The sequence below is a fragment of the Salvelinus fontinalis genome, chromosome 39 (genome assembly GCF_029448725.1).
Source record: "Salvelinus fontinalis isolate EN_2023a chromosome 39, ASM2944872v1, whole genome shotgun sequence".
Classification (NCBI taxonomy): domain Eukaryota; kingdom Metazoa; phylum Chordata; class Actinopteri; order Salmoniformes; family Salmonidae; genus Salvelinus; species Salvelinus fontinalis.
The window spans coordinates 6,792,884-6,818,108 of record NC_074703.1 but is presented as its reverse complement, the minus strand read 5'-3'; the positions used below and the strand labels follow the sequence as shown (position 1 = coordinate 6,818,108).

Genomic DNA, 25,225 nt, shown 5'->3' with positions numbered 1-25,225 from the left:
GAGATAAGCATGTTGCTAACATTATTAAAGTGATCAACTTTACAATAAGATAAAAGTCAGACTGTTTAGTCATCTTTAATCGTGCTTCCCTCTTTAATATAGTGTCGAAAACATGTTCTATGCCATTGTGGGAAGGTTGTGCTAACGTTGTTTTTGCGTTTGCAGTGGAGTGTATGAGGTGTAACGGGGAAGACTACAAAGGGCCGATGGATCACACAGATAGCGGGAAGGAGTGTCAGAGATGGGATTCATCCAAGCCCCACAGACACCCCTACCAACCTAAAAAGTGAGTAAGGAAACCCATAGCCTTATGTATTTATAGCACAGTAAGTTATGGCTAACGTTACTTACTTTTAAATGAAGTATTCCTTTTCATTACTTCAATGTCAATTGTTTGTGATCTTTGGATTAGCCCACTGCTGTTAGTTAGTCAACCTTATTGTATGCAGTGAATGTGGTGAAGGTCTGTGGATGAAAGCCTGAGTGACTCTCCCCCATTGACGTGTATATGTATAGTCAGACCAACCGCACTGCAGTCCCTCATCAAGTTCTACACACACACACACACACACACACACACACACACACACACACACACACACACACACACACACACACACACACACACACACACACACACACACACACACACACACACACACACACACACACACACACACACACACACACACACACACACACACACACACAACCTACACAGCTGCACAAGCACTCCCTCTATCCTAATACACAGGAGATGAACCCATGTAGCATAACTCTCTCTCTCTGTCTTTTTCCTATTTTTCCCTGTCTTTCTTCACAGGTACCCTGATAAAGGGCTGAATGACAACTACTGTCGGAATCCGGACAACCGTCTGCGTCCGTGGTGTTACACCCTGGACCCACAAACACCCTGGGAGTACTGCAACATCAGTGTGTGTGGTGAGTGTGTACACTTTCCTACGGTCTTCCTCTTTATCCCAAACAGTGAAAACTGTCTAATGCTACTGGGATGGCATACCAACGCTGAGAGTGTGGAAGGACAGACATGTTAGATCATCAGTCTGCTTTTGTGTTCTCAGTGTTCTGTTGGGTTGTGCTGTGTTGTGTTGGGTCGAGGTGGAGAAGGAAGCACTCACATAGTAAAGAAGAATAATGGATGGTACACATTTTCCTACACACACCTCATCCGGATCCTCATTAATGCGATGTCACAGCTCCCTCTATGAGAGAGGGGCCCCCTGTCCCTCCCAATACTTTACCATTCTCTCACATACATTCCCTATTCCCTTTCAATAAACAATATATTCCCACACAACTTCACTAAACAAACCATCATCTCCCCATTAGTCCTTCATAGCAGCGGAATACAATACTAGACTCCCACAGAATTCAATAGAACTCTTCAAAATTTTGATGTATGTATCTGTATGGGGATTCTACTGTGATCAGAGGGGAAGAGAGTGGACCACACTGAGTCTGTAGCAGGGCTTTCTAATTTTATTTAACCAGGAAAGAGCCTGGAGGTTAGAAACCTCTTTTGCGAGGGCAACCACTGTGATTGATGTGGTGCTTTTAGGGAGGACCGAGTTGTGGTTCTGGGAGTGCCAAAGTTTTTTTTGGTAGAGGGGCCACAATGGTGGTTTTGGGGGATAACGAGATAAGTATAGGAGCCTTCCAAAGGAGACAGGGAGAGGCTTTGTTTGGGATATTTAGTGTTTCATGTGACTCTAAGCTGAAAGCTTTTTACCTCAGAGTGAGGACAAGTAGGCTGTGTTTGTCAACTGTAGGGGAGGGAGAGTTTGACGGTTTAAAACGCTTAATTCAGACCACTCAAACACAACAAAGCACTATGAAACTTTTATTGTTGGTCAAATCCTAACTTCCACTTCAAATTTGTACTAAGGCTGGGTTTACACAGGCAGCTTAATTGTAATTGGGCAAAAGATCACAATTGGGTTGCTTGTGTAAACTCATCTGTAGTCATGCATTGATGTCAATGGAAGACTAACTAGAAATGTCCCTTTTAAGTGGACATTAGGATTCAGCCTTATGACATATATTAACTGTAGGGGAGTAGCCAAAATGGCTCAATAGCTACTGACACAGATAGTTCCAATAGATTGGGAGGCATTGGGAGTAATGTTCATCATCGTTATCAACAGAACACACAGGCGCCATAGTTGTAACACCATGGATGTTGAAACATAACAGATTGTCAGAAGTGTTGTAGAAAGCAAGGCCCACTGAAACCCTGGCACAACAACTGAGGACTTGACAAGATGGGAGGATGAGAGGGCGTGCTAGTGTGTTGGGGGGTTCGCTGTGTGTGTGTGTGTGTGTGTGTGTGTGTGTGTGTGTGTGTGTGTGTGTGTGTGTGTGTGTGTGTGTGTGTGTGTGTGTGTGTGTGTGTGTGTGTGTGTGTGTGTGTGTGATGAAAAAGAGGATAGAAACCACTTTTAGACAGTTTGATATTCTTCATCCAAAGGGATGTTCAACACTGACCTTGAGCCCACGGCCCCGCCGGGCTGAGGACCGTGATTTACAACCTGGGAGTAAAAAATAATTTGTCCAGATGGATTCTGCACTGCCTAACCTGTAGATAACAAAGGTGACCCGACGTTAGATGCCGGCATGCATTACATCAAGCCAAAAGAACATCCTCCTTCTGTCCTCCTCTCCAAACATTCCCTTCCTTTTTTTCTGACCGCGGCTCATTTATCAAACAGTATAGAAACACAAATCCCTCAAATCCGGAGGGGTTGCAGAAATTCCAAAAAATCCATCCCTGTACACTGTAACATAAAAAAAGCGGAGTTCTGAGATTTTTCGGGATCGTTTTTTGGAGACCAGAGGGCCAGGAAGCCTTGTTAAGCGGGCTGAATGTAGGGTTGTTTTTTGGAGACCAGAGGGCCAGGAAGCCTTGTTAAGCGGGCTGAATGCAGGGTTGTTTTTTGGAGACCAGAGGGCCAGGAAGCCTTGTTAAGCGGGCTGAATGCAGGATTGTTTTTTGGAGACCAGAGGGCCAGGAAGCCTTGTTAAGCGGGCTGAATGCAGGGTTGTTTTTTGGAGACCAGAGGGCCAGGAAGCCTTGTTAAGCAGGCTGAATGCAGGATTGTTTTTTGGAGACCAGAGGGCCAGGAAGCCTTGTTAAGCAGGCTGAATGCAGGATTGTTTTTTGGAGACCAGAGGGCCAGGAAGCCTTGTTAAGCGGGCTGAATGCAGGGTCATTTTTTGGAGACCAGAGGGCCAGGAAGCCTTGTTAAGCGGGCTGAATGTAGGGTTGTTTTTTGGAGACCAGAGGGCCAGGAAGCCTTGTTAAGCGGGCTGAATGCAGGGTTGTTTTTTGGAGACCAGAGGACCAGGAAGCCTTGTTAAGCAGGCTGAATGCAGGATTGTTTTTTGGAGACCAGAGGGCCAGGAAGCCTTGTTAAGCGGGCTGAATCCAGGGTTGTTTTTTGGAGACCAGAGGGCCAGGAAGCCTTGTTAAGCGGGCTGAATGCAGGATTGTTTTTTGGAGACCAGAGGACCAGGAAACCTTGTTAAGCGGGCTGAATGCAGGGTTGTTTTTGGAGACCAGAGGACCAGGAAGGCTTGTTAAGTGGGCTGAATGCAGGGTTGTTTTTTGGAGACCAGAGGGCCAGGAAGGCTTGTTAAGTGGGCTGAATGCAGGGTTGTTTTTTGGAGACTCTGTCTGGCCAGGAAGCCTTGTTAAGCGGGCTAAATGCAGGATTGTTTTTTGGAGACCAGAGGACCAGGAAACCTTGTTAAGCGGGCTGAATGCAGGGTTGTTTTTGGAGACCAGGGGACCAGGAAGGCTTGTTAAGTGGGCTGAATGCAGGGTTGTTTTTGGAGACCAGAGGACCAGGAAGCCTTGTTAAGCAGGCTGAATGCAGGGTTGTTTGGCTTGGCGGTGAGTACCACATCCATCAGGCCTTCGTTATAGTAACCCACCCTTACAGTCACACATGTAAGAGGCCAAGCTACCCAAGCAATAGGGATCTAGCTAGGCTCAACCCACACATGCACGTTCTTCCTGACAAAACCTGGTATGGTACACTGTACACCATGAATGAGGCCAGTACAGTATAGGATAGAGGGGATTCGCAGATGCTAGATAGTAGAGATTCTCTTTTTGTAGCCCTTTGTAGAGCTTTGAGAGCTATGTTTGAAAAGTACTTAAGTATTTTAGTACTTAACGGATAAAGATATTAGATACCCAAACTAAACCTTTCTAAACCCTTTCTAAACTCCCTCAAAAATCTGTTGGATATCAGAAACTCAGATTTTCAGATACTCTTCATCTGTTTTTATACCCACTTTGTCCTGACACTCAGATATGTGATACCCAATACCCTATAACCTACCCTGGCTGTCCAGTCTGTTTGTGCTATTAGCCTACTACTCTCTGTGTTCGTTTATTGAATGGCATGACAGATATAGAAGGGTTGGCTACAGCCCATTCCCATTAGTCTGATAATGCAAGTCTGTGGTCTGTTGTAGTGTTGGTTTCGGTATGTCTCGTGGTGGGGCACCACTGTTTTGGATAAATAGACAGATTATAGACCATACAGTACTACAGATATAGGATGTTAATTTGATCACTCTTATTTTGCTGAGAATTTTCCTGCACCGTGGAAAATGCAGAGGTTTGTGATTTACATAAGTTCAATGAAAACTCGCACACACTGTATATTAACAGTATTGCACTTTTCATTTAGCTAATAGCCTAACCACCGATCAAGCAACATTATGGACTGAACAGGATGATTTTGCTTCGATAATGCTGGTCAAATTAAGATCCTACATCTGGACTGACTGTTTAGGATCATTTGTCTCTAGGCTAAACATTCTCTGTGAGATTCATCTTTCTTTTCCCTCTCTCCCTCTTTTCTTTCTCCCTTCTTCCTGCCTCTCTCTCTCCCTCCTGTCTTCTCTGTCTGGTTTCTCTCTCCCTCCTGTCTTCTCTGTCTGGTTTCTCTCTCCCTCCTGTCTTCTCTGTCTGGTTTCTCTCCCCCTCCTGTCTTCTCTGTCTGGATTCTCTCCCCCTCCTGTCTTCTCTGTCTGGTTCCGCCTTCTCTGTCTGGTTTCTCCCTCTCTCTCCCTCCTGTATTCTCTGTCTGGTTTCTCTCTCCCTCCTGTATTCTCTGTCTGGTTTCTCTCTCCCTCCTGTCTTCTCTGTCTGGTTTCTCTCTCCCTCCTGTCTTCTCTGTCTGGTTTCTCTCTCCCTCCTGTCTTCTCTGTCTGGTTTCTCTCTCCCTCCTGTCTTCTCTGTCTGGTTTCTCTCTCCCTCCTGTCTTCTCTGTCTGGTTTCTCTCTCCCTCCTGTCTTCTTTGTCTGGTTTCTCTCTCCCTCCTGTCTTCTCTGTCTGGTTTCTCTCTCCCTCCTGTCTTCTCTGTCTGGTTTCTCCCTCTCTCTCCCTCCTGTCTTCTCTGTCTGGTTTTTCCCTCTCTCTCCCTCCTGCCTTCTCTGTCTGGTTTCTCTCTCCCTCCTGCCTTCTCTGTCTGGTTTCTCCCCTGTCGACGTCTTTACATTCTTCTTTCTGTCTATCATCTCCCCTCATCTTATCTATTGCTCATCTCTCATCCTAAATCCTCTTTCTCTCTCTCTCTGTTTTCATACCTCTCTCTCAACTTCCTTCTTCTCCCCCTCTCTGTCTCAGACCCAGGTAATGACTCTGATGTGGATGCTACATCGTCGTGTTTCAGGGAGCAGGGACAGAGTTACCACGGTACTGTGAGCGTCACCCCGTCGGGCGTCACATGTCAACGCTGGGACTCCCAGTTCCCCCATAACCACACCTACAGCCCGCAGAATTACAAGTGCAAGTGAGTGATGATGTCATTCAATACCCACATGGGTTTTCTTTTGTTTCTGTCACTGGTACGAGAAATATAGGGAAACGGACACATACAGTCATATTATTACGTATGTCCACGTGGGAAGCAGCTATTTAACCAGTGTGTACGTATCTCTCTCTTACATCACAGAGACCTGAGAGAGAACTACTGTCGGAACCCAGATGGTGCAGAGATCCCATGGTGCTTCACTACAGATCCTAACCAGAGACTAGCCTTCTGCACCAATATACCCCGGTGTGAGACAGAGAACATCGACACAGAAGGTGAGACACAGTTGACATGATCCTCCAACCCGGCACCCAAAGACTTTGATGGAAGGACTATTGTGTTGAGCATGCCAATTATTGATTCTACTGAGACACAACACCACACAGCACACTGGCCCCATACAATACATCAGAATCACCACCACCTTTATTCACTTAGTACACCCAGAATTACATGTTGCATTCTGGTTCTCCCACAGTAAACAGACTGAATAGGCAGCTTCATTTACATGAATAATAATATTGAATTTACAAAAATCCACATGCTGTATGTACACATTAATCAGCAAAAAATGTATATACATTTGAGGTCGGAAAGTTTACATGTACCTTAGCAAAATACATTTAAACTCAGTATTTCCCAATTCCTGACAATTAATCCCTGTTTTAGGTCAGTTAGGATCACCACTTTATTTTAAGAATGTGAAACGTCAGAATAATAGTAAAGAATTATTTATTTCAGCTTTTATTTCTTTCATCACATTCCCAGTGGGTCAGAAGTTTACATACTGAATTAGTTTTTGGTAGCATTGCCTTTAAATTGTTTAACTTGGGTCAAACTTTTTAGGTAGCCTTCCACAACCTTCCCACAAAAAGTTGGGTGAATTTTGGCCCATTTCTCCTGACAGAGCTGGTGTAACTGAGTCAGGTTTGTAGGCCTCCTTGCTCGCACATGCTTTTTCAGTTCTGCCCACAAATGTTTTATGGGATTGAGGTCAGGGCTTTGTGATAGCCACTCCAATACCTTGACTTTGTTGTCCTGTAGCCAATTTGCCACAACTTTGGAAGTGTGCTTGGGGTCATTGTCCATTTGGAAGAGCCATTTGCAACCAAGCTTTAACTTCCTGACTGATGTCTTGAGATGTTGCTTCAATATATCCACATACTTTTCCTACCTTATGATGCCCTCTATTTTGTGAAGTGCACCAGTCCCTCCTGCAGCAAAGCACCCCCACAACATGATGCTGCCACCCCCGTGCTTCATGGTTGGGATGGTGTTCTTCGGCTTGCAAGCATCCCCCTTTTTCCTCCAAACATAACTGTGGTCATTATGTCAAACAGTTGTATTTTTGTTTCGTCAGACCAGAGGACTTTTCTCCAAAAAGTACGATGTTTGTCCCCATGTGCAGTTTCAAACCGTAGTCTGGCTTTTTCATGGTGGTTTTGGAGCAGTGGCTTCTTCCTTGCTGAGCGGCCTTTCAGGTTATGTCGATAGGTACAAAAATATCTATATCCACAGTAAAACGAGTCCTATGTTTCCTCCAGCATCTTCACAAGGTCCTTTGCTGTTGTTCTGGGATTGATTTGCACTTTTCACACCAAATAACGTTCATCTCTGGGAGACTGAACGCGTCTCCTTCCTGAGCGGTATGACGGCTGCTTGGTCCCATGGTGTTTATACTTGCGTACTGTTGTTTGTACAGATGAACATGGTACCTTCAGGTTTTTGTAAATTGCTCCCAAGGATGAACCAGATTTGAGGAGGTCTAAAAAAAAAAATCTGAGGTCTTGGCTGATTTCTTTTGATTTTCCCATGATGTCAAGCAAAGAGGCACTGAGTTTGAAGATAGGCCTTGAAATGCATCCACAGGTACACCTCCAATTGACTCAAATTATGTAAATTAGCCTATCAGAAGCTTCTAAAGCCATGACATAATTTTCTGGAATTTTTCAAGCTGTTTAAAGAAACAGTCAACTTAGTGTATGTAAACTTCTGACCTACTAGAATTGTGATAGAGGGAAATAATCTGTATGTAAACAATTTTTGGAAAAATGACAAAGTAGATGTCCTAACCGACTTGCCAAAACTCTAGTTTGTTAACAAGAAATGTGTGGAGTGGTTGAAAAACGAGTTGTAATGATTCCAACCTAAGTGTATGTAAACTTCCGACTTCAACTGTATGTGCAGGTTACGGATGTTTAAACAATATACTGTATGCTATTTGAATGACTACATATGTGGTGTAATCGGGTGTATGGCTTGCTATGTACTGTATTTGCAATTGACCTCTAAACTTCAGCTGCAATATATTGAGAATGAGCTGTGGTCGCTTACTGAAACAGACTACTGGCAGTCTTTTGGGCATGGTTGGTTTTGGTTTGGTTGCCCTACAAATTCATTTTCCTCAAATTACAAAAAGAAACAACAAATGGTCAGACAGCAATTCAACGTTTGCTGGAATTTTCTCTCTCATACATGTCTATGCTTTGCATTTCAAAAGAGCTTTCTGGAGGAAAAGAGTGCTTTGGTCACTACAGTTACCTCTGGTTCTGCTTAGCAACAGTCGATATGGGGGAGAAATCTTCCTGTCTCTTTTATTCCATTTGGGAACCACCAATTCTAGATTGGCCCAACATGTTCAATTGATCCAAACCACAAATCGAGCCCAGTTTCAACGTGCCTTTTTTACAACGTGCCTTTTTTAATATCAGAATGTTATCTCTCAGTGGACCTACACACACAAAAACATGTTGATTCAATGTACAATTGTAAGGCAACCAGCTGCAATGGGATTGTGAGTTTTGCTCAACAACATTTCTGTTGAACAAACTAACAATCCTATTGCAGCCGGTAGCCTAACAATTTTACGTTGAATCAACATCTTTTGTTCTACACTGTGGGTATAGTTGTGTTCTACACTGTGGGTATAGCTGTGTTCTACACTGTGGGTATAGCTGTGTTCTACACTGTGGGTATAGCTGGGTTCTACACTGTGGGTATAGCTGTGTTCTACACTGTGGCTATAGCTGTGTTCTACACTGTGGGTATAGCTGTGTTCTACACTGTGGGTATAGCTGTGTTCTACACTGTGGGTATATCTGTGTTCTACAGTGTGGCTATAGCTGTGTTCTACACTGTGGATATAGCTGTGTTCTACAGTGTGGCTATAGCTGTGTTCTACAGTGTGGCTATAGCTGTGTTCTACACTGTGTGTCTAGCTGTGTTCTACACTGTGGGTATAGCTGTGTTCTACACTGTGGGTATAACTGTGTTCTACACTGTGGGTATAGCTGTGTTCTACACTGTGGGTATATCTGTGTTCTACACTGTGGGTATAACTGTGTTCTACACTGTGGGTATAGCTGTGTTCTACACTGTGGGTATAACTGTGTTTTACACTGTGGGTATATCTGTGTTCTACAGTGTGGCTATAGCTGTGTTCTACACTGTGGGAATAGCTGTGTTCTACACTGTGGGTATAGTTGTGTTCTACACTGTGGGTATAGCTGTGTTCTACACTGTGGGTATAGCTGTGTTCTACAGTGTGGCTATAGCTGTGTTCTACACTGTGGGTATAGCTGTGATCTACACTGTGGGTATAGCTGTGTTCTACACTGTGGGTATAACTGTGTTCTACACTGTGGGTATAGCTGTGTGTGTGTGCGTGCGTTCGTGTCTGTGAGAGAGAGCGAGAGAGACTGTAGATGGTAATCTCAATAAGACACATATAGGGTCGGTTTAAGACTACTCTGTGTTTTATTTTCTCCTTCTCTCTATCTCTGTCTGTCCCAGATTGTTATGAGGACAATGGAGGGAATTACACAGGCAATTTATCCAAGACCAGATCAGGAATTCCCTGTGGACTGTGGGAAAATCATAGCAACAGGTAAGGTAAACCTCTTACATCACACACACTTACCAGCCATACACAACTGGAACTTACCTCTCAATCCATATTCACATGACAAAAAGTAGAACTATGGGTTCAAGAAATGTATGTGAAGGTTTCTTTGACATTTACAAATTCTCTGTCTTTTTTGAATAACTGTTTATTGACGAGGTATTTCCCGTCGCTTAGAGAAAATCCCCTTGTAAATGAATAAAGCCACGCCGTGAAAACAAACAACGACAGGAAATCAGGGGCCCTACCCGGGTCAGTCCTGGGCCTGCTATTATTTGTCTAGCTGACAGAGAGGAAGCCTTACGGTGCTTTCAGAACTTCCAGAACAAGCCACCGTGGAGGGGCGCATAGTCTGCCCCTCTCTCCACATCCGTGTGCCCCCATGCTAAAGTACCGTAGCTAACGTTGGCCCCGGCTGTTAGAATTACTTCATTTAAAGGAATTTAAAAGCCAAAATGGCAGCGACAGATGGACATGTGCCAGAGCTGACCCGTGACCCCAGGAAGTGCTTTCTCGGCCCGGCAGATCAAAGCCAATCAGCTTCCCTCATGTGGCCCGCAGCCAGTGAGTCTGCCCCTCGCACAAGGTCAAGGGGTCGGCGCAGAAAAACGGCGGAAAGGTTACGGCTTGTTTAACATTGGCGGGGGAAGTGAAATGATCTTCACACTGGCTGACAAATCGGTTTCCCCCTCTCCTCACATTGTGTTTTTCTGAATCCTGATCCAAGCCCTCCAACAAATTGATCATATCTAAAGATATTCCAATTATTTTGAATGTATGAAGGATTGGAATTGCTGTTTAAACAAGACTTCCGAAGGCATCTGTTTAGGCTCGGTTTAGTCTATGTGCAGTGAAGTATACGACCAGATCTTGAGTCCACGTTTACAGTGTTTGGACTGTATCTTTGAGTTGAGTCTGTAGCTTCTTCCTTGTCTGAACCGTGGTGATTGCTGGGATTGCATATTTTCATATTCCCCAGAGCACTCTTCACAAAACTCCTTTGCTTCCTTGTAAGGCCTCTGCATAGCTGGAACTCTGAGGATTCACTGCCCCGATAATAACAGCTGAGTCAAAGTTTCCAACCTCAATGCAGTTATGGTGTCAGACTTTTCCATGTGTATGTATGCATGTGTGTGTGCCTACGTACAGTATATGTGTATCTACAGTATGTGTCTCTGTGTGTATGTGCTTATGCATGTGTCCTCATATATGTTGTGTTTTCCAGTGGAGAATCCAGCGTGGGTTTGGAGAGGAACCTGTGCAGGAATCCAGACCAGGATAAGCACGGTCCCTGGTGTCACACTACGGACCCCTCTATCCCATGGGACTACTGCAAGCTCAAACGCTGTAAGAATACAAAACACTGTCTTCATCCAATCTCTGTCTCATCCCCTATACACTCCTACATCTACCCTTCACATACCCTTCATCGAGCCTACATCTACTCTTCATCTACCCGTCATCCACCCTACATCTTCCTACATCGACCCTACATCGACCCTACATCTACCCTTCATCTACCCTTCATCGACCCTACATCTACCCTATACCTACCCTACATCTTCCTACATCTACCCTTCATCGACCCTACATCTACCCTATACCTACCCTACATCTTCCTACATCTACCCTTCATCGACCCTACATCTACCCTATACCTACCCTACATCTTCCTACATCGACCCTACATCAACCCTACATCTACCCTATACCTACCTTACATCTACATCTACCCTTCATCGACCCTACATCTTCCTACATCTACCCTTCATCGACCCTACATCTACCCTATACCTACCCTACATCTACCCTACATGCTATGTAATCAATAATGGAGATGGTTGAGTCAGCCATGCTCGTGTGGTGAGTAACCTTGTCTTGTGTTAGCTCCCTGAGCTAGTGCCTAGGCTTTAGCTCAGACGGTTAACATAGTATTGTCGTGCACAGGAGACCTGAGTTCCGACCCAGTAGGTCTCATCAGCGGCCCAATCATCAGATGATGCTTCGTCTTCAATTACATTTCATTTGCTGAATGTCATTGAAGAAAAGTCCAGTGAAAAGTCCAGCTACACTCATAACTTTCATAGTGTTGTTCCATCGATCTTATGTGACATCAACAACACAGCAATGATCTTATTTCCATGAGTAATATAGCTATCGCTTTGTTTGTGACGTTTCCGTTGGCGTGATTATTGCACATTTGTAATACTACAATGAATTACGTAGTCTAACGACTGAAATTTGCCGCAAAGCTTCACTTACATCACTTGTTACAGTTATGTTATGGCTGAGTGCAGTGGTTTCGCTGAGCTAACTGGCACAGAACGGACACACTCTAACTCCAAACAGATGTCCAATCTCATCCAGACCACGTTTATTATTTGCAAAGCCATTCACTGATTCAGAGTTTAGTGATTTGTTTTTGTTGTACCCTATATCATCTTTGGCGGACTGTAATCGGTTCACATTGATGGGGAGCTTTTTCAAGTGGCATCAGGGTTATATCTCCGTAATGTAAAACATGTCGATCTGTGAAGTTTTTGGGTGCTTGGCTGGAGGAAACGTATTTGCTGTGGGTTCAATTCAATATAGCCGCCCAACTGCAATGCAGATAGATGCAGAGATCATTTGAGCTAGGACTAAATGGTAGGAATAGTTTTGAAGAGGGGAGTTGAGGTTGCGTGCTTTGTATGTTAATGTTGAGTGGGTTCATGTGAAATATGTCATATCCTGTCTTTGTGAGGTCCGTGTGTTGAATTGTTGAATTGTTTTGTTTCAGGTGATACGTCTCCGAACATCTCTGCCCACCCAAGAAGTGAGTGTCATATTAATGTGTCTCTTACTTACTATTCACCTTCTCTCTCTCTCTCTCTCTTTCTGTTTCTCTTTCTGTTTCTCTTTCTGTTTCTCTTTCTGTTTCTCTTTCTGTTTCTCTTTCTGTTTCTCTCTTTCTCTCTCGCGCTCTCTCGCGCTCTCTCGCGCTCTCGCGCTCTCTCTTCCTCACGCTCTCTCGCTCTCTCGCGCTCTCTCTTCCTCGCGCTCTCTCTTCCTCTCTCTCTCTTCCCCTCTCTCTCTTTGTATATCTCCCTCTATTCCTAACTTTCTCTTATAGCTGTACAGTTTATTTATTGCCTGAGTTCATGCTTGGCTGGACAACTCATTACTCCCGCTGCCATTCAATGAAGTTGAACCTGGACCAAGCATACTCTCTTCTTTAGTAATAATAGAAAGTAAACGTATTTCCCCAGAGTCTAACCCAGATGAGTTGTCTTCTCTCTTACCCCAAGGCATCTCTCTCGTGTCTAAGACATCCTGTTTCATCCACAAGACCACCCGGATTGTTGGAGGAGCCCAGGTCCACAAAGCTAAGGATGGTAGTTGGGTTGTCAGCATCCAGAAAGGGTAAGAGCCCTCCTCACAGGAACACCACTGCTGACGGCACAGGGACACCCCTACTAAATGCACAGGAACACCCCTACTAAATGCACAGGGACACCCCTACTAAATGCACAGGAACACCCCTATTGAATGCACAGGAACACCCCTACTGAATGCACAGGAACACCCCTACTGAATGCACAGGAACACCACTACTGAATGCACAGGAACACCACTACTGAATGCACAGGAACACCACCACTGAATGCACAGGAACACCACTACTGAATGCACAGGAACACCACTACTGGATGCGTGACTGACCTGGGTTTGAACCCACATCTCTTGCGCAGGACAGTGTTAGCCAATAGAGCTAAAATGCATTAGGTATGGGAGCTAACATAAGTCTTAGGTTAGCCAGCTGAGCTGAAGTCTAGGCATTGAGGTCTCAGGCCAAGTGACTCATCACATAAGCATGGTACACCTAGTTTGATTCTTCTGTTGGTTTGCAAGGCAAACAAGTGCTCCTGCTATATCATTTTACGCTAAACACTTTTCAGCAAAGTGCCATTTTGTTATTGCTCTGAAGAGGAAGTCCTTAAAGGGTATTAGTTTTGGCAGCTCTATGTTTGTGCTAAAACACAGCTGTACATTCTTAGAAAAAATGGTTCCAAAAAGGTTATTCGGCTGTCCCCGTAGGAGCACCCTTTTTGGTCCCAGGTACAACCCCTTGGGTTCCATGTAGAGCCCTCTGTGGAAAGGGTTCTACCTGGAACCAAAAGGGTTCTACCTGGAACCAAAAAGGGTTCTGCTTCTGAAGAACCCTTTTAGGTTTTGGATTGCACCTTTTTTTTCTAAGAGTGTACTGAACTTTGTTGTATGAAAGACTTGACATGCCCATGTGTTTTATGTGCTGTATCTGCAGCCTTCTGTTCAAAGACAAATAGAGGGAAGACATTAATATAAAAACATTGATGGAAGTTGAAGACTCACGTAACATAGGCAGGTTAAACTTGGACTCACTTGAAAAAAATGAAATAATAACAAAAAATAAACCACAGAGACAAAATGATTGGCTGCTGAGCAAATGCATGTTTCCACGTTCAAACTACCCATTTTACCGGATACTTCAACATCAATCAAAATACTTCTGCTGCTGTTTCATTAGCTTTTTGCTCTGGAACCCTTTTCCACCTCTCATTACTTAGAGTCATACTCTATGTCAGTGGTGACCAAACTTTATTGAGCCGAGATCACTTTCTGAGTCAAAATGCAGGCGTAGATCTACCGCTCAGATTCAGTTTTAAACATGACTTTAAAAAACGAAACCCTATTCAACATGAACCTATTAAAAACAGTCCAAGGAATGCCTTGGAGATCGACCAGTCCAGGAGCGAATTGGCCATCTGGCAATTCTGGCAAATGCCAAATGGCCTTAACCAGTTTTTGGTCGAAATGGACACATTATCAAAAACAAAAACTGAAAAAGTGACATGGCCTGTTAAGATTTTTTTTTAAAGATTTTTGTGCAATTTCTTTTTTATACAGTGGCCACTTTACCTGTCATGTTTTGTCTTTGATCAACATGTCTTGTCCCTGTGCTTCCCTCTGCTGGTCTTATTAGGTTCTTTCCCTCTTTCTATCCTTCTCTCTCCTCCTCCCTTTCTCCCTCTCCCGCTGTCTCTCTCTATCGTTCCGTTCCTGCTCCCAGCTGTTTCTCATTCTCCTAAACGACCTCATTTACTCTTTCACACCTGTTCCCTATTTTGCCCTCATTAGAGTTCCTATTTCTTCCTCTGTTTTCCGCTTCAGTCCTTGTCGGATTCTTGTTTGATGTTTGCTGTTCTGTGTCCTTGTTCCGCCCTGTCGTGTTTTTGCCTTCATCAGATGCTGCGTGTGAGCAGGTGTCTAGTGGTCGCGTCTCCAGTCGTTCATCTCTACTGACGAGAGGATTTCAGTTTTCCTGTTTTGTTTTTACCTTAGATGTATCAGGAGTATCGTTTTTGCCTAAGACTGGAATAAAGACTCTGTTTCTATTACGTCGCTTTTGGGTCCTCCTTCATCAGTTAACAGAAGAATCCGACCAAGAATGGACCCAGCGACTACGGATTCTCGCAAGACTGCCATCGAGATCCAGGGAGAAATGCTCGGCAGACACGAGCAGGAATTGTCTGCTGCTCGTCATGCCGTTGAGACCCTGGCCGCTCATGTTTCCGATCTCTCAGGACAGTTTCAGAGTCTTCGTCTCGTGCCACCAGCTACTTCCTGGTCTTCCAAGTCTCCGGAACCTAGGGTTAATAACCCACCTTGTTACTCTGTCACCTTGTTACTCTTGTTACCCACCTTGTTACTCTTGTTACTCTGTTAATAACCCACCTTGTTACTCTGTGTCGCTCCTTTCTCACCCAGTGTGATATTGTGTTCTCTCTCCAGCCCAACACATACTTAGGAGAGAGAGCTCGGATCGCTTACGTCATATCGCTCCTTACTGGTCGGGCTCGGGAGTGGGGCACAGCTATCTGGGAGGCAAGGGCTGAGTGTTCTAACGTTTATCAGAACTTTAAGGAGGAGATGATACGCGTTTTTGATCGTTCTGTTTTTGGGAAGGAGGCTTCCAGGGTCCTGGCTTCCCTATGTCAAGGTGATCGATCCATAACGGATTACTCTATAGAGTTTCGCACTCTTGCTGCATCCAGTGACTGGAACGAGCCGGCGTTGCTCGCTCGTTTTCTGGAGGGACTTCACGCTGAGGTTAAGGATGAGATTCTCTCCCGGGAGGTTCCTTCCAGCGTGGACTCTTTGATTGCACTCGCCATCCGCATAGAACGACGGGTAGATCTTCGTCACCGAGCTCGTGGAGGAGAGCTCGCGTTAACGGTGTTTCCCCTCTCCGCATCTCAACCATCTCCTCCCACCGGCTCAGAGACTGAGCCCATGCAGCTGGGAGGTATTCGCATCTCGACTAAGGAGAGGGAACGGAGAATCACCAACCGCCTGTGCCTCTATTGCGGTTCTGCTGGACATTTTGTCATGTCATGTCCAGTAAAAGCCAGAGCTCATCAGTAAGCGGAGGGCTACTGGTGAGCGCTACTACTCAGGTCTCTCCATCAAGATCCTGTACTACCTTGTCGGTCCATCTACGCTGGACCGGTTCGGCTGCTTCCTGCAGTGCCTTGATAGACTCTGGGGCTGAGGGTTGTTTTATGGACGAAGCATGGGCTCGGAAACATGACATTCCTCTCAGACAGTTAGGGAGGCCCACGCCCATGTTCGCTTTAGATGGTAGTTCTCTCCCCAGTATCAGATGTGAGACACTACCTTTAACCCTCACAGTATCTGGTAACCACAGTGAGACCATTTCCTTTTTGATTTTTCGTTCACCTTTTACACCTGTTGTTTTGGGTCATCCCTGGCTAGTATGTCATAATCCTTCTATTAATTGGTCTAGTAATTCTATCCTATCCTGGAATGTTTCTTGTCATGTGAAGTGTTTAATGTCTGCTATACCTCCTGTTTCTTCTGTCCCCTCTACTCAGGAGGAACCTGGTGATTTGACAGGAGTACCGGAGGAATATCATGATCTACGCACGGTCTTCAGTCGGTCCAGAGCCAGCTCTCTTCCTCCTCACCGGTCGTATGATTGTTGTATTGATCTCCTTCCGGGGACCACTCCCCCTCGGGGTAGACTATTCTCTCTGTCGGCTCCCGAACGTAAGGCTCTCGAGGATTATCTGTCTGTTTCTCTCGACGCCGGTACTGTGGTGCCTTCTTCCTCTCCCGCCGGAGCGGGGTTTTTCTTTGTTAAGAAGAAGGACGGTACTCTGCGCCCCTGCGTGGATTATCGAGGGCTGAATGACATAACGGTTAAGAATCGTTATCCGCTTCCCCTTATGTCGTCAGCCTTCGAGATGCTGCAGGGAGCCAGGTTCTTTACTAAGTTGGACCTTCGTAACGCTTACCATCTCGTACGCATCAGAGAGGGGGACGAGTGGAAAACGGCGTTTAACACTCCGTTAGGGCATTTTGAATACCGGGTTCTGCCGTTCGGTCTCTCTAATGCTCCAGCTGTCTTTCAGGCATTAGTTAATGATGTACTGAGAGACATGCTGAACATCTTTGTTTTCGTTTACCTTGACGATATCCTGATTTTTTCACCGTCACTCGAGATTCATGTTCAGCACGTTCGACGTGTTCTCCAGCGCCTTTTAGAGAATTGTCTCTACGTGAAGGCTGAGAAGTGCGCCTTTCATGTCTCCTCTGTCACTTTTCTCGGTTCTGTTATTTCCGCTGAAGGCATTCAGATGGATCCCGCTAAGGTCCAGGCTGTCAGCGATTGGCCCGTTCCTAAGTCACGTGTCGAGTTGCAGCGCTTTCTCGGTTTCGCTAATTTCTATCGGCGTTTCATTCGTAATTTCGGTCAAGTGGCTGCCCCTCTCACAGCTCTGACTTCTGTCAAGACTTGCTTTAAGTGGTCCGGTTCCGCCCAGGGAGCTTTTGATCTCCTCAAGAAGCGTTTTACATCCGCCCCTATCCTTGTTACTCCTGACGTCACTAAACAATTCATTGTCGAGGTTGACGCTTCAGAGGTGGGCGTGGGAGCCATTCTGTCCCAGCGCTTCCAGTCTGACGATAAGGTTCATCCTTGCGCTTACTTTTCTCATCGCCTGTCGCCATCGGAACGCAACTATGATGTGGGTAACCGCGAACTGCTCGCTATCCGCTTAGCCATAGGCGAATGGCGACAGTGGTTGGAGGGGGCGACTGTTCCTTTTGTCGTTTGGACTGACCATAAGAACCTTGAGTACATCCGTTCTGCCAAACGACTTAATGCACGTCAAGCTCGTTGGGCGTTGTTTTTCGCTCGTTTCGAGTTCGTGATTTCCTATCGCCCGGGAAATAAGAACACCAAGCCTGATGCCTTATCCCGTCTTTTTAGTACTTCTGTGGTTTCTACCGACCCCGAGGGGATTCTCCCTGAAGGGCGTGTTGTCGGGTTGACTGTCTGGGGAATTGAGAGACAGGTAAAGCAAGCACTCACTCACACTGCGTCGCCGCGCGCTTGTCCTAGTAACCTTCTGTTTGTTCCTGTCTCTACTCGTCTGGCTGTTCTTCAGTGGGCTCATTCTGCCAAGTTAGCTGGCCACCCCGGCGTTCGGGGTACGCTTGCTTCTATTCGCCAGCGGTTTTGGTGGCCTACTCAGGAGCGGGACACGCGCCGTTTCGTGGCTGCTTGTTCGGACTGCGCGCAGACTAAGTCAGGTAACTCTCCCCCTGCCGGTCGTCTCAGACCGCTTCCCATTCCTTCTCGACCATGGTCTCACATCGCCTTAGACTTTATTACCGGTCTGCCTTCGTCTGCGGGGAAGACTGTGATTCTTACAGTTATCGATAGGTTCTCTAAGGCGGCACATTTCATTCCCCTCGCTAAGCTTCCTTCCGCTAAGGAGACGGCACAAATCATCATTGAGAATGTGTTCAGAATTCATGGCCTCCCGTTAGACGCCGTTTCAGACAGAGGTCCGCAATTCACGTCACAGTTTTGGAGGGAGTTCTGTCGTTTGATTGGTGCTTCCGTCAGTCTCTCTTCCGGGTTTCATCCCCAGTCTAACGGTCAAGCAGAAAGGGCCAATCAGTCGATTGGTCGCATTTTACGCAGCCTTTCGTTTCGAAACCCTGCGTCTTGGGCAGAACAGCTCCCCTGGGCTGAGTACGCTCACAACTCGCTTCCTTCGTCTGCTACCGGGCTATCTCCGTTTCAGAGTAGTCTTGGTTACCAGCCTCCTCTGTTCTCGTCCCAGCTCGCCGAGTCCAGCGTTCCCTCCGCTCAGGCTTTTGTCCAACGTTGTGAGCGCACTTGGAGGAGGGTCAGGTCTGCACTTTGCCGTTACAGGGCGCAGACTGTGAGAGCCGCCAATAAACGTAGGATTAAGAGTCCTAGGTATTGTCGCGGTCAGAGAGTGTGGCTTTCCACTCGTAATCTTCCCCTTACGACAGCTTCTCGCAAATTGACTCCGCGGTTCATTGGTCCGTTCCGTGTCTCTCAGGTCGTCAATCCTGTCGCTGTGCGACTGCTTCTTCCGCGACATCTTCGTCGCGTCCACCCTGTCTTCCATGTCTCTTGTGTCAAGCCTTTTCTTCGCGCTCCCGTTCGTCTTCCCTCCCCCCCTCCCGTCCGAGTCGAGGGCGCACCTATTTACAAGGTACGGAAGATCATGGATATGCGTTCTCGGGGACGTGGTCACCAGTATTTAGTGGATTGGGAGGGTTACGGTCCTGAGGAGAGGAGTTGGGTTCCATCTCGGGACGTGCTGGACCGTTCGTTGATTGATGATTTCCTTCGTTGCCGCCAGGGTTCCTCCTCGAGTGCGCCAGGAGGCGCTCGGTGAGTGGGGGGGTACTGTCATGTTTTGTCTTTGATCAACATGTCTTGTCCCTGTGCTTCCCTCTGCTGGTCTTATTAGGTTCTTTCCCTCTTTCTATCCTTCTCTCTCCTCCTCCCTTTCTCCCTCTCCCGCTGTCTCTCTCTATCGTTCCGTTCCTGCTCCCAGCTGTTTCTCATTCTCCTAAACGACCTCATTTACTCTTTCACACCTGTTCCCTATTTTGCCCTCATTAGAGTTCCTATTTCTTCCTCTGTTTTCCGCTTCAGTCCTTGTCGGATTCTTGTTTGATGTTTGCTGTTCTGTGTCCTTGTTCCGCCCTGTCGTGTTTTTGCCTTCATCAGATGCTGCGTGTGAGCAGGTGTCTAGTGGTCGCGTCTCCAGTCGTTCATCTCTACTGACGAGAGGATTTCAGTTTTCCTGTTTTGTTTTTACCTTAGATGTATCAGGAGTATCGTTTTTGCCTAAGACTGGAATAAAGACTCTGTTTCTATTACGTCGCTTTTGGGTCCTCCTTCATCAGTTAACATTACCAAGATGGGCCGGCCCGGTTTTCTGATAGGTTGTGCTACGGTCACAAAAACTCACATTCAAAGTCAAACGCGGCATCAACAAAGAGACCTGCTCCTCCCCGGGTGAACATTTCGTTTTTTCCCTAGCACTACCAACTCATCATAACGCTGTGATTATTTAAACCAGCTGTGCAAAAACCTAAATGTTCCACAGGACCGAGTTTGGGAAACCATGAGGTAGACAGCCAAGATCATGGATCATAAAAAACAAAAAGGGTGCTTAAAAATGTAGAAAGAACATATTCTACATTGTCACCTCACTCAAAATGTCCTATTTTTTGGGGCGTCTAAAACCATGATTTGGTCAAACAGTAAAGTGCTTTACATTATCCTCATGATTCCTGTAGTGAAAGTATCTGCCATGTGTCTGTTTTGCTGTGATGAGCGAGCCATCAGAGGAACAGTTATAGTGGTGAGTTGTATCTCCAGACAGAGGTACAGTTATAGTGGTGAGTTGTATCTCCAGAGGAACAGTTATAGTGGTGAGTTGTATCTCCAGAGGAACAGTTATAGTGGTGAGTTGTATCTCCAGACAGAGGAACAGTTATAGTGGTGAGTTGTATCTCCAGACAGAGGAACAGTTATAGTGGTGAGTTGTATCTCCAGACAGAGGAACAGTTATAGTGGTGAGTTTTATCTCCAGACAGAGGAACAGTTATAGTGGTTAGTTGTATCTCCAGTGGTATTTTTTACATACAGTTGAAGTCGGAAGTTTACATACACTTATGTTGGAGTCATTAAAACTCGTTTTTCAACCACTCCACACATTTCTTGTTAACAAACTATAGTTTTGGCAAATCTACTTTGTGCATGACACAAGTCATTTTTCCAACAATTGTTTACAGACAGATTATTTCACTTATAATTCACTGTATCACAATTCCAGTGGGTCAGAAGTTTACATACACTAAGTTGACTGTGCCTTTAAACAGCTTGGAAAATTCCAGAAAATTATGTCATGGCTTTAGAAGCTTCTGATAGGCTAATTGACATAATTTGAGTCAGTTGGAGATGTACCTGTGGATATATTTCAAAGCCTACCTTCAAACTCAGTGCCTCTTTGCTTGACATCATGGGAAAATCAAAAGAAATCACCCAAGACCTCAGATAAATATTGTAGACCTCCACAAGTCTGGTTCACGCCTGAAGGTACCACGTTCCTCTGTACAAACAATAGTACGCAGGTATAAACAACATGGGACCATGCAGCCGTCATACCGCTCAGGAAGAGATGCATTCTGTCTCTTAGAGATGAACGTTCTTTGGTGCGAAAAGTGCAAATCAATCCCAGAACAACAGCAAAGGACCTTGTGAAGATGCTGGAGAAAACGGGTACAGAAGTATCTATATCCACAGTAAAATTAGTCTTTTATCGACATAACCTGAAAGGCCGCTCAGCAAGGAAGAAGCCACTGCTCCAAAACAGGCATAAAAAAGCCAGACTACGGTTTGCAACTGCACATGGGGACAAAGATCGTACTTTTGGGAGAAATGTCCTCTATTAAACAAAAATAAAACTGTTTGGCCATAATGACCATCGTTATGTTTGGAGGAGAAAGGGGGAGGCTTGCAAGCCGAATAACACCATCCCAACCGTGAACCATGGGGATGGCAGCATCATGTTGTTGGGGTGCTTTACTGCAGGTGAGACTGGTGCGCTTCACAAAATAGAAAATTCTGTGGATATATTGAAGCAACATCTCAAGACATCAGTCAGGATGTTAAAGCTTGGTTGCAAATGGCTCTTCCAAATAGACAATGACCCCAAGCATACTTCCAAAGTTGTGGCAAAATGGCTTAAGGACAACAAAGTCAAGGTATTGGAGTGGCCATCACAAAGCCCTGACCTCAATCCCATAAAACATTTGTGGGCATAACTGAAAAAGCATGTGCGAGCAAGGAGGCCTACAAACCTGACTCAGTTACACCAGCTTTGTCAGGAGGAATGGGCCAAAATTCACCCAACTTATTGTGGGAAGCTTGTGGAAGGCTACCGGAAACGTTTGACCCAAGTTAAACAATTTGCTACCAAATACTAATTGAGTGTATGTAAACTTCTGACCCAGTGGGAATGTGATGAAAGAAATAAAAGCTGAAAAAGATCATTCTCTCTACTATTATTCTGACGTTTCACATTCTTAAAATAAAGTGACAATTCACATTCAAAGTGGTGATCCTAACTGACCTAAGAGTGCATTTTTACTAGGATTAAATGTCAGGAATTGTGACAAACTGAGTTTAAATGTATTTGGCTAAGGTGTATGTAAACTTCCGACTTCAACTGTACGTGTCAGTGCTACTGCCTGTGTCTAAGTAGGGTGTGTTGGGTCAGGGTGTAGGGGGTATGGTGTGTTTGTGCATAGCTGGTGGCCCACCGGGGAGGGGCTGAGTCGGTGGCATGCGCTGTGATGTGGGCTGCTGTAGATAAAATACCAGAGACAAATTTTTGTTCCTGTCCGGCCCTGGACCTGTCGATCACGATCAACCTTTTGGTGACCTCTGCTCTGTGTGTATGCCAACTTTTCTATTGGTGCCATGCAGGATAACGATCCATCTACTCCTCACAAGTTTCGTTCCAAACGGCAGCCTATTTGCGCTACTTTTGACCAGAGTCCCATTGGCCCTAATCAAAGGTAGTGCACTAAATAGGGAATGGGGTGCTGTTTGAGACAGATCCATACGCATTATGAAAGAATGTCCAGACGTTGAGGAGGACCGCAAGATTTGACTGTATGACTTGACATGGATGGAAGAGGGCGGCAGGTAGCCTAACCGAAACGTCAAGGTGGACAATCTGTTGACGTGTCGTTAAGCAAGGCATCTAACCCTAATTTCTCTAGGTTGCTTTACTACTTTGGCTGACCCTGTAAAACAACACATTTCACTGCACCTGTGTGACCGTAAAACATATGTATTTTTTTCTTAAGAGTTGGATACAGTACAGACTGTCTATAGAGCATGGGACTAAGCTCATCATGATGTCCTGTGTTCCCTACCCAGGAACACTCACTGGTGCGGGGGCTCGCTGATCCGAGAGGAATGGGTGCTGACGGATCAACAGTGCTTCTCCTCCTGGTAATCTCTCCATCCATCTTTTTCTCACTTTCTTTTTTCCCTCATTCAAAGCCGAGGTGAAAGACAGCAGGAGGCATAGGGAGAAGAAGAGAGAGAGGAGAGAGGAGAGCAAGTGTTGAATGGAAGTTGAAACAAAGACTTGGAGTCTGTATAATACGTTCTCTCTGCTTCTCTATCAGTTGCTTATTCTTTCTCTTCCTCCTACTCTGTCTCCATCTTTCCCTCTCCCTACTACTCTCTCCATCCCTCTGTTGGTCTCTCTCTCCCTCTATCTGTCTATCTCTAACTCCATCCCTCCCACCCTCTTCCCATATTTCTCCTTCCCTCTATCCCTCTTCCCTTCCTCTCTTTTCCCCCAATCTAATTGTAAGTGAAGATGCAGCCTGCCCGTATCCTGTTTATGATAGAGCTAGTGACAGACCCTCTGCCCCAGCAGAGCTGAGATATGGCCCAGGATGCTCCAGCCTCTACAGATCTGTTTAGCGTCTGGACCCGGACAGTGTCACTGTGTCCAGATCTGCAATAGCAGTTTGAATGAAAAGCTCCTTGATCCATGTAGTGTATTAATGGATGTATGGGCTTTACATTATGTTTTTGCTTTTCATCCATTTTTTCAATAGGTTTCTGTTACTTTTTTCCGTTATCTCAATCATAGTACACCAGAAATATGAGGTTGGGCCAGGACTTTTTTTTCATACAGGCAGTCAGAATGTTTTTGAGCCCGAGTTCTAGGCCATAACAAAGAATTGGCAAGTAATAATACTACTTTTTTTTTTTTTTTTGTGATTTGTATAGCGCTTTTCAAGAACCTAAAGACACTTTACAAAGGAACAGGGTCTGTGATTAATAATATTATGGTCAGGAAAACTCCTGTGCCTTATGATGACACACTGTAATAAGAGGGTAATTTAGAAGGAGCTTTAATTCAGTGAACTTACAATCACTTCATAGTCGTTTGAGAGACATTTTGGCAACAAATCAAGCCAGGCCTCATCCACAGAAAATGAAAAGGCTTAGTTGCAGGAATCCAACTTTGAGATGAGTCTGTCAATCGGATAAGACCTGGACTGTTTCCTCCCCATCTAGACTGTGTTAAACTCCTAATGCATTCTAATCGTTCATGTTTGGTATTCTAGTAGTGAGTGGTTTAGTTGTACTCCTAGTGAGTGGTTTAGTTGTACTCCTAGTGAGTGGTTTAGTTGTACTCCTAGTGAGTGGTTTAGTTGTACTCCCAGTGAGTGGTTTAGTTGTACTCTAGTGAGTGGTTTAGTTGTACTCTAGTGGGTGGTTTAGTTGTACTCCTAGTGAGTGGTTTAGTTGTACTCCTAGTGAGTGGTTTAGTTGTACTCCTAGTGAGTGGTTTAGTTGTACTCCTAGTGAGTGGTTTAGTTGTACTCCTAGTGAGTGGTTTAGTTGTACTCCTAGTGAGTGGTTTAGTTGTACTCCTAGTGAGTGGTTTAGTTGTACTCTAGTGAGTGGTTTAGTTGTACTCCCAGTGAGTGGTTTAGTTGTACTCCTAGTGAGTGGTTTAGTTGTACTCTAGTGAGTGGTTTAGTTGTACTCCTAGTGAGTGGTTTAGTTGTACTCTAGGGAGTGGTTTAGTTGTACTCTAGGGAGTGGTTTAGTTGTACTCCTAGTGAGTGGTTTAGTTGTACTCTAGTGAGTGGTTTAGTTGTACTCTTAGCGAGTGGTTTAGTTGTACTCCTAGTGAGTGGTTTAGTTGTACTCCTAGTGAGTGGTTTAGTTGTACTCTTAGTGAGTGGTTTAGTTGTACTCTTAGTGAGTGGTTTAGTTGTACTCCTAGTGAGTGGTTTAGTTGTACTCCTAGTGAGTGGTTTAGTTGTACTCCTAGTGAGTGGTTTAGTTGTACTCCTAGTGAGTGGTTTAGTTGTACTCCTAGTGAGTGGTTTAGTTGTACTCCTAGTGAGTGGTTTAGTTGTACTCCTAGTGAGTGGTTTAGTTGTACTCTAGTGAGTGGTTTAGTTGTACTCCTAGTGAGTGGTTTAGTTGTACTCCTAGTGAGTAGTTTAGTTGTACTACTAGTGAGTGGTTTAGTTGTACTCCTAGTGA

At 45.2% G+C, this 25,225-nt stretch overlaps 1 protein-coding gene across 1 annotated transcript in view; it reads left to right on the top strand.

Moving 5' to 3' along the window:
• Positions 1 to 25,225, top strand: part of LOC129838502 (hepatocyte growth factor-like) — a 42,325-nt gene that overhangs the window by 10,218 nt on the left and 6,882 nt on the right. Inside the window, exons 6-14 of the mRNA XM_055905499.1 lie at positions 166 to 286; positions 824 to 942; positions 5,663 to 5,828; positions 5,991 to 6,124; positions 9,642 to 9,735; positions 10,976 to 11,097; positions 12,530 to 12,565; positions 13,038 to 13,152; positions 23,081 to 23,155. Coding sequence (XP_055761474.1) covers positions 166 to 286; positions 824 to 942; positions 5,663 to 5,828; positions 5,991 to 6,124; positions 9,642 to 9,735; positions 10,976 to 11,097; positions 12,530 to 12,565; positions 13,038 to 13,152; positions 23,081 to 23,155 — 982 coding nt within the window. The remainder of the gene's footprint in view (positions 1 to 165; positions 287 to 823; positions 943 to 5,662; positions 5,829 to 5,990; positions 6,125 to 9,641; positions 9,736 to 10,975; positions 11,098 to 12,529; positions 12,566 to 13,037; positions 13,153 to 23,080; positions 23,156 to 25,225) is intronic.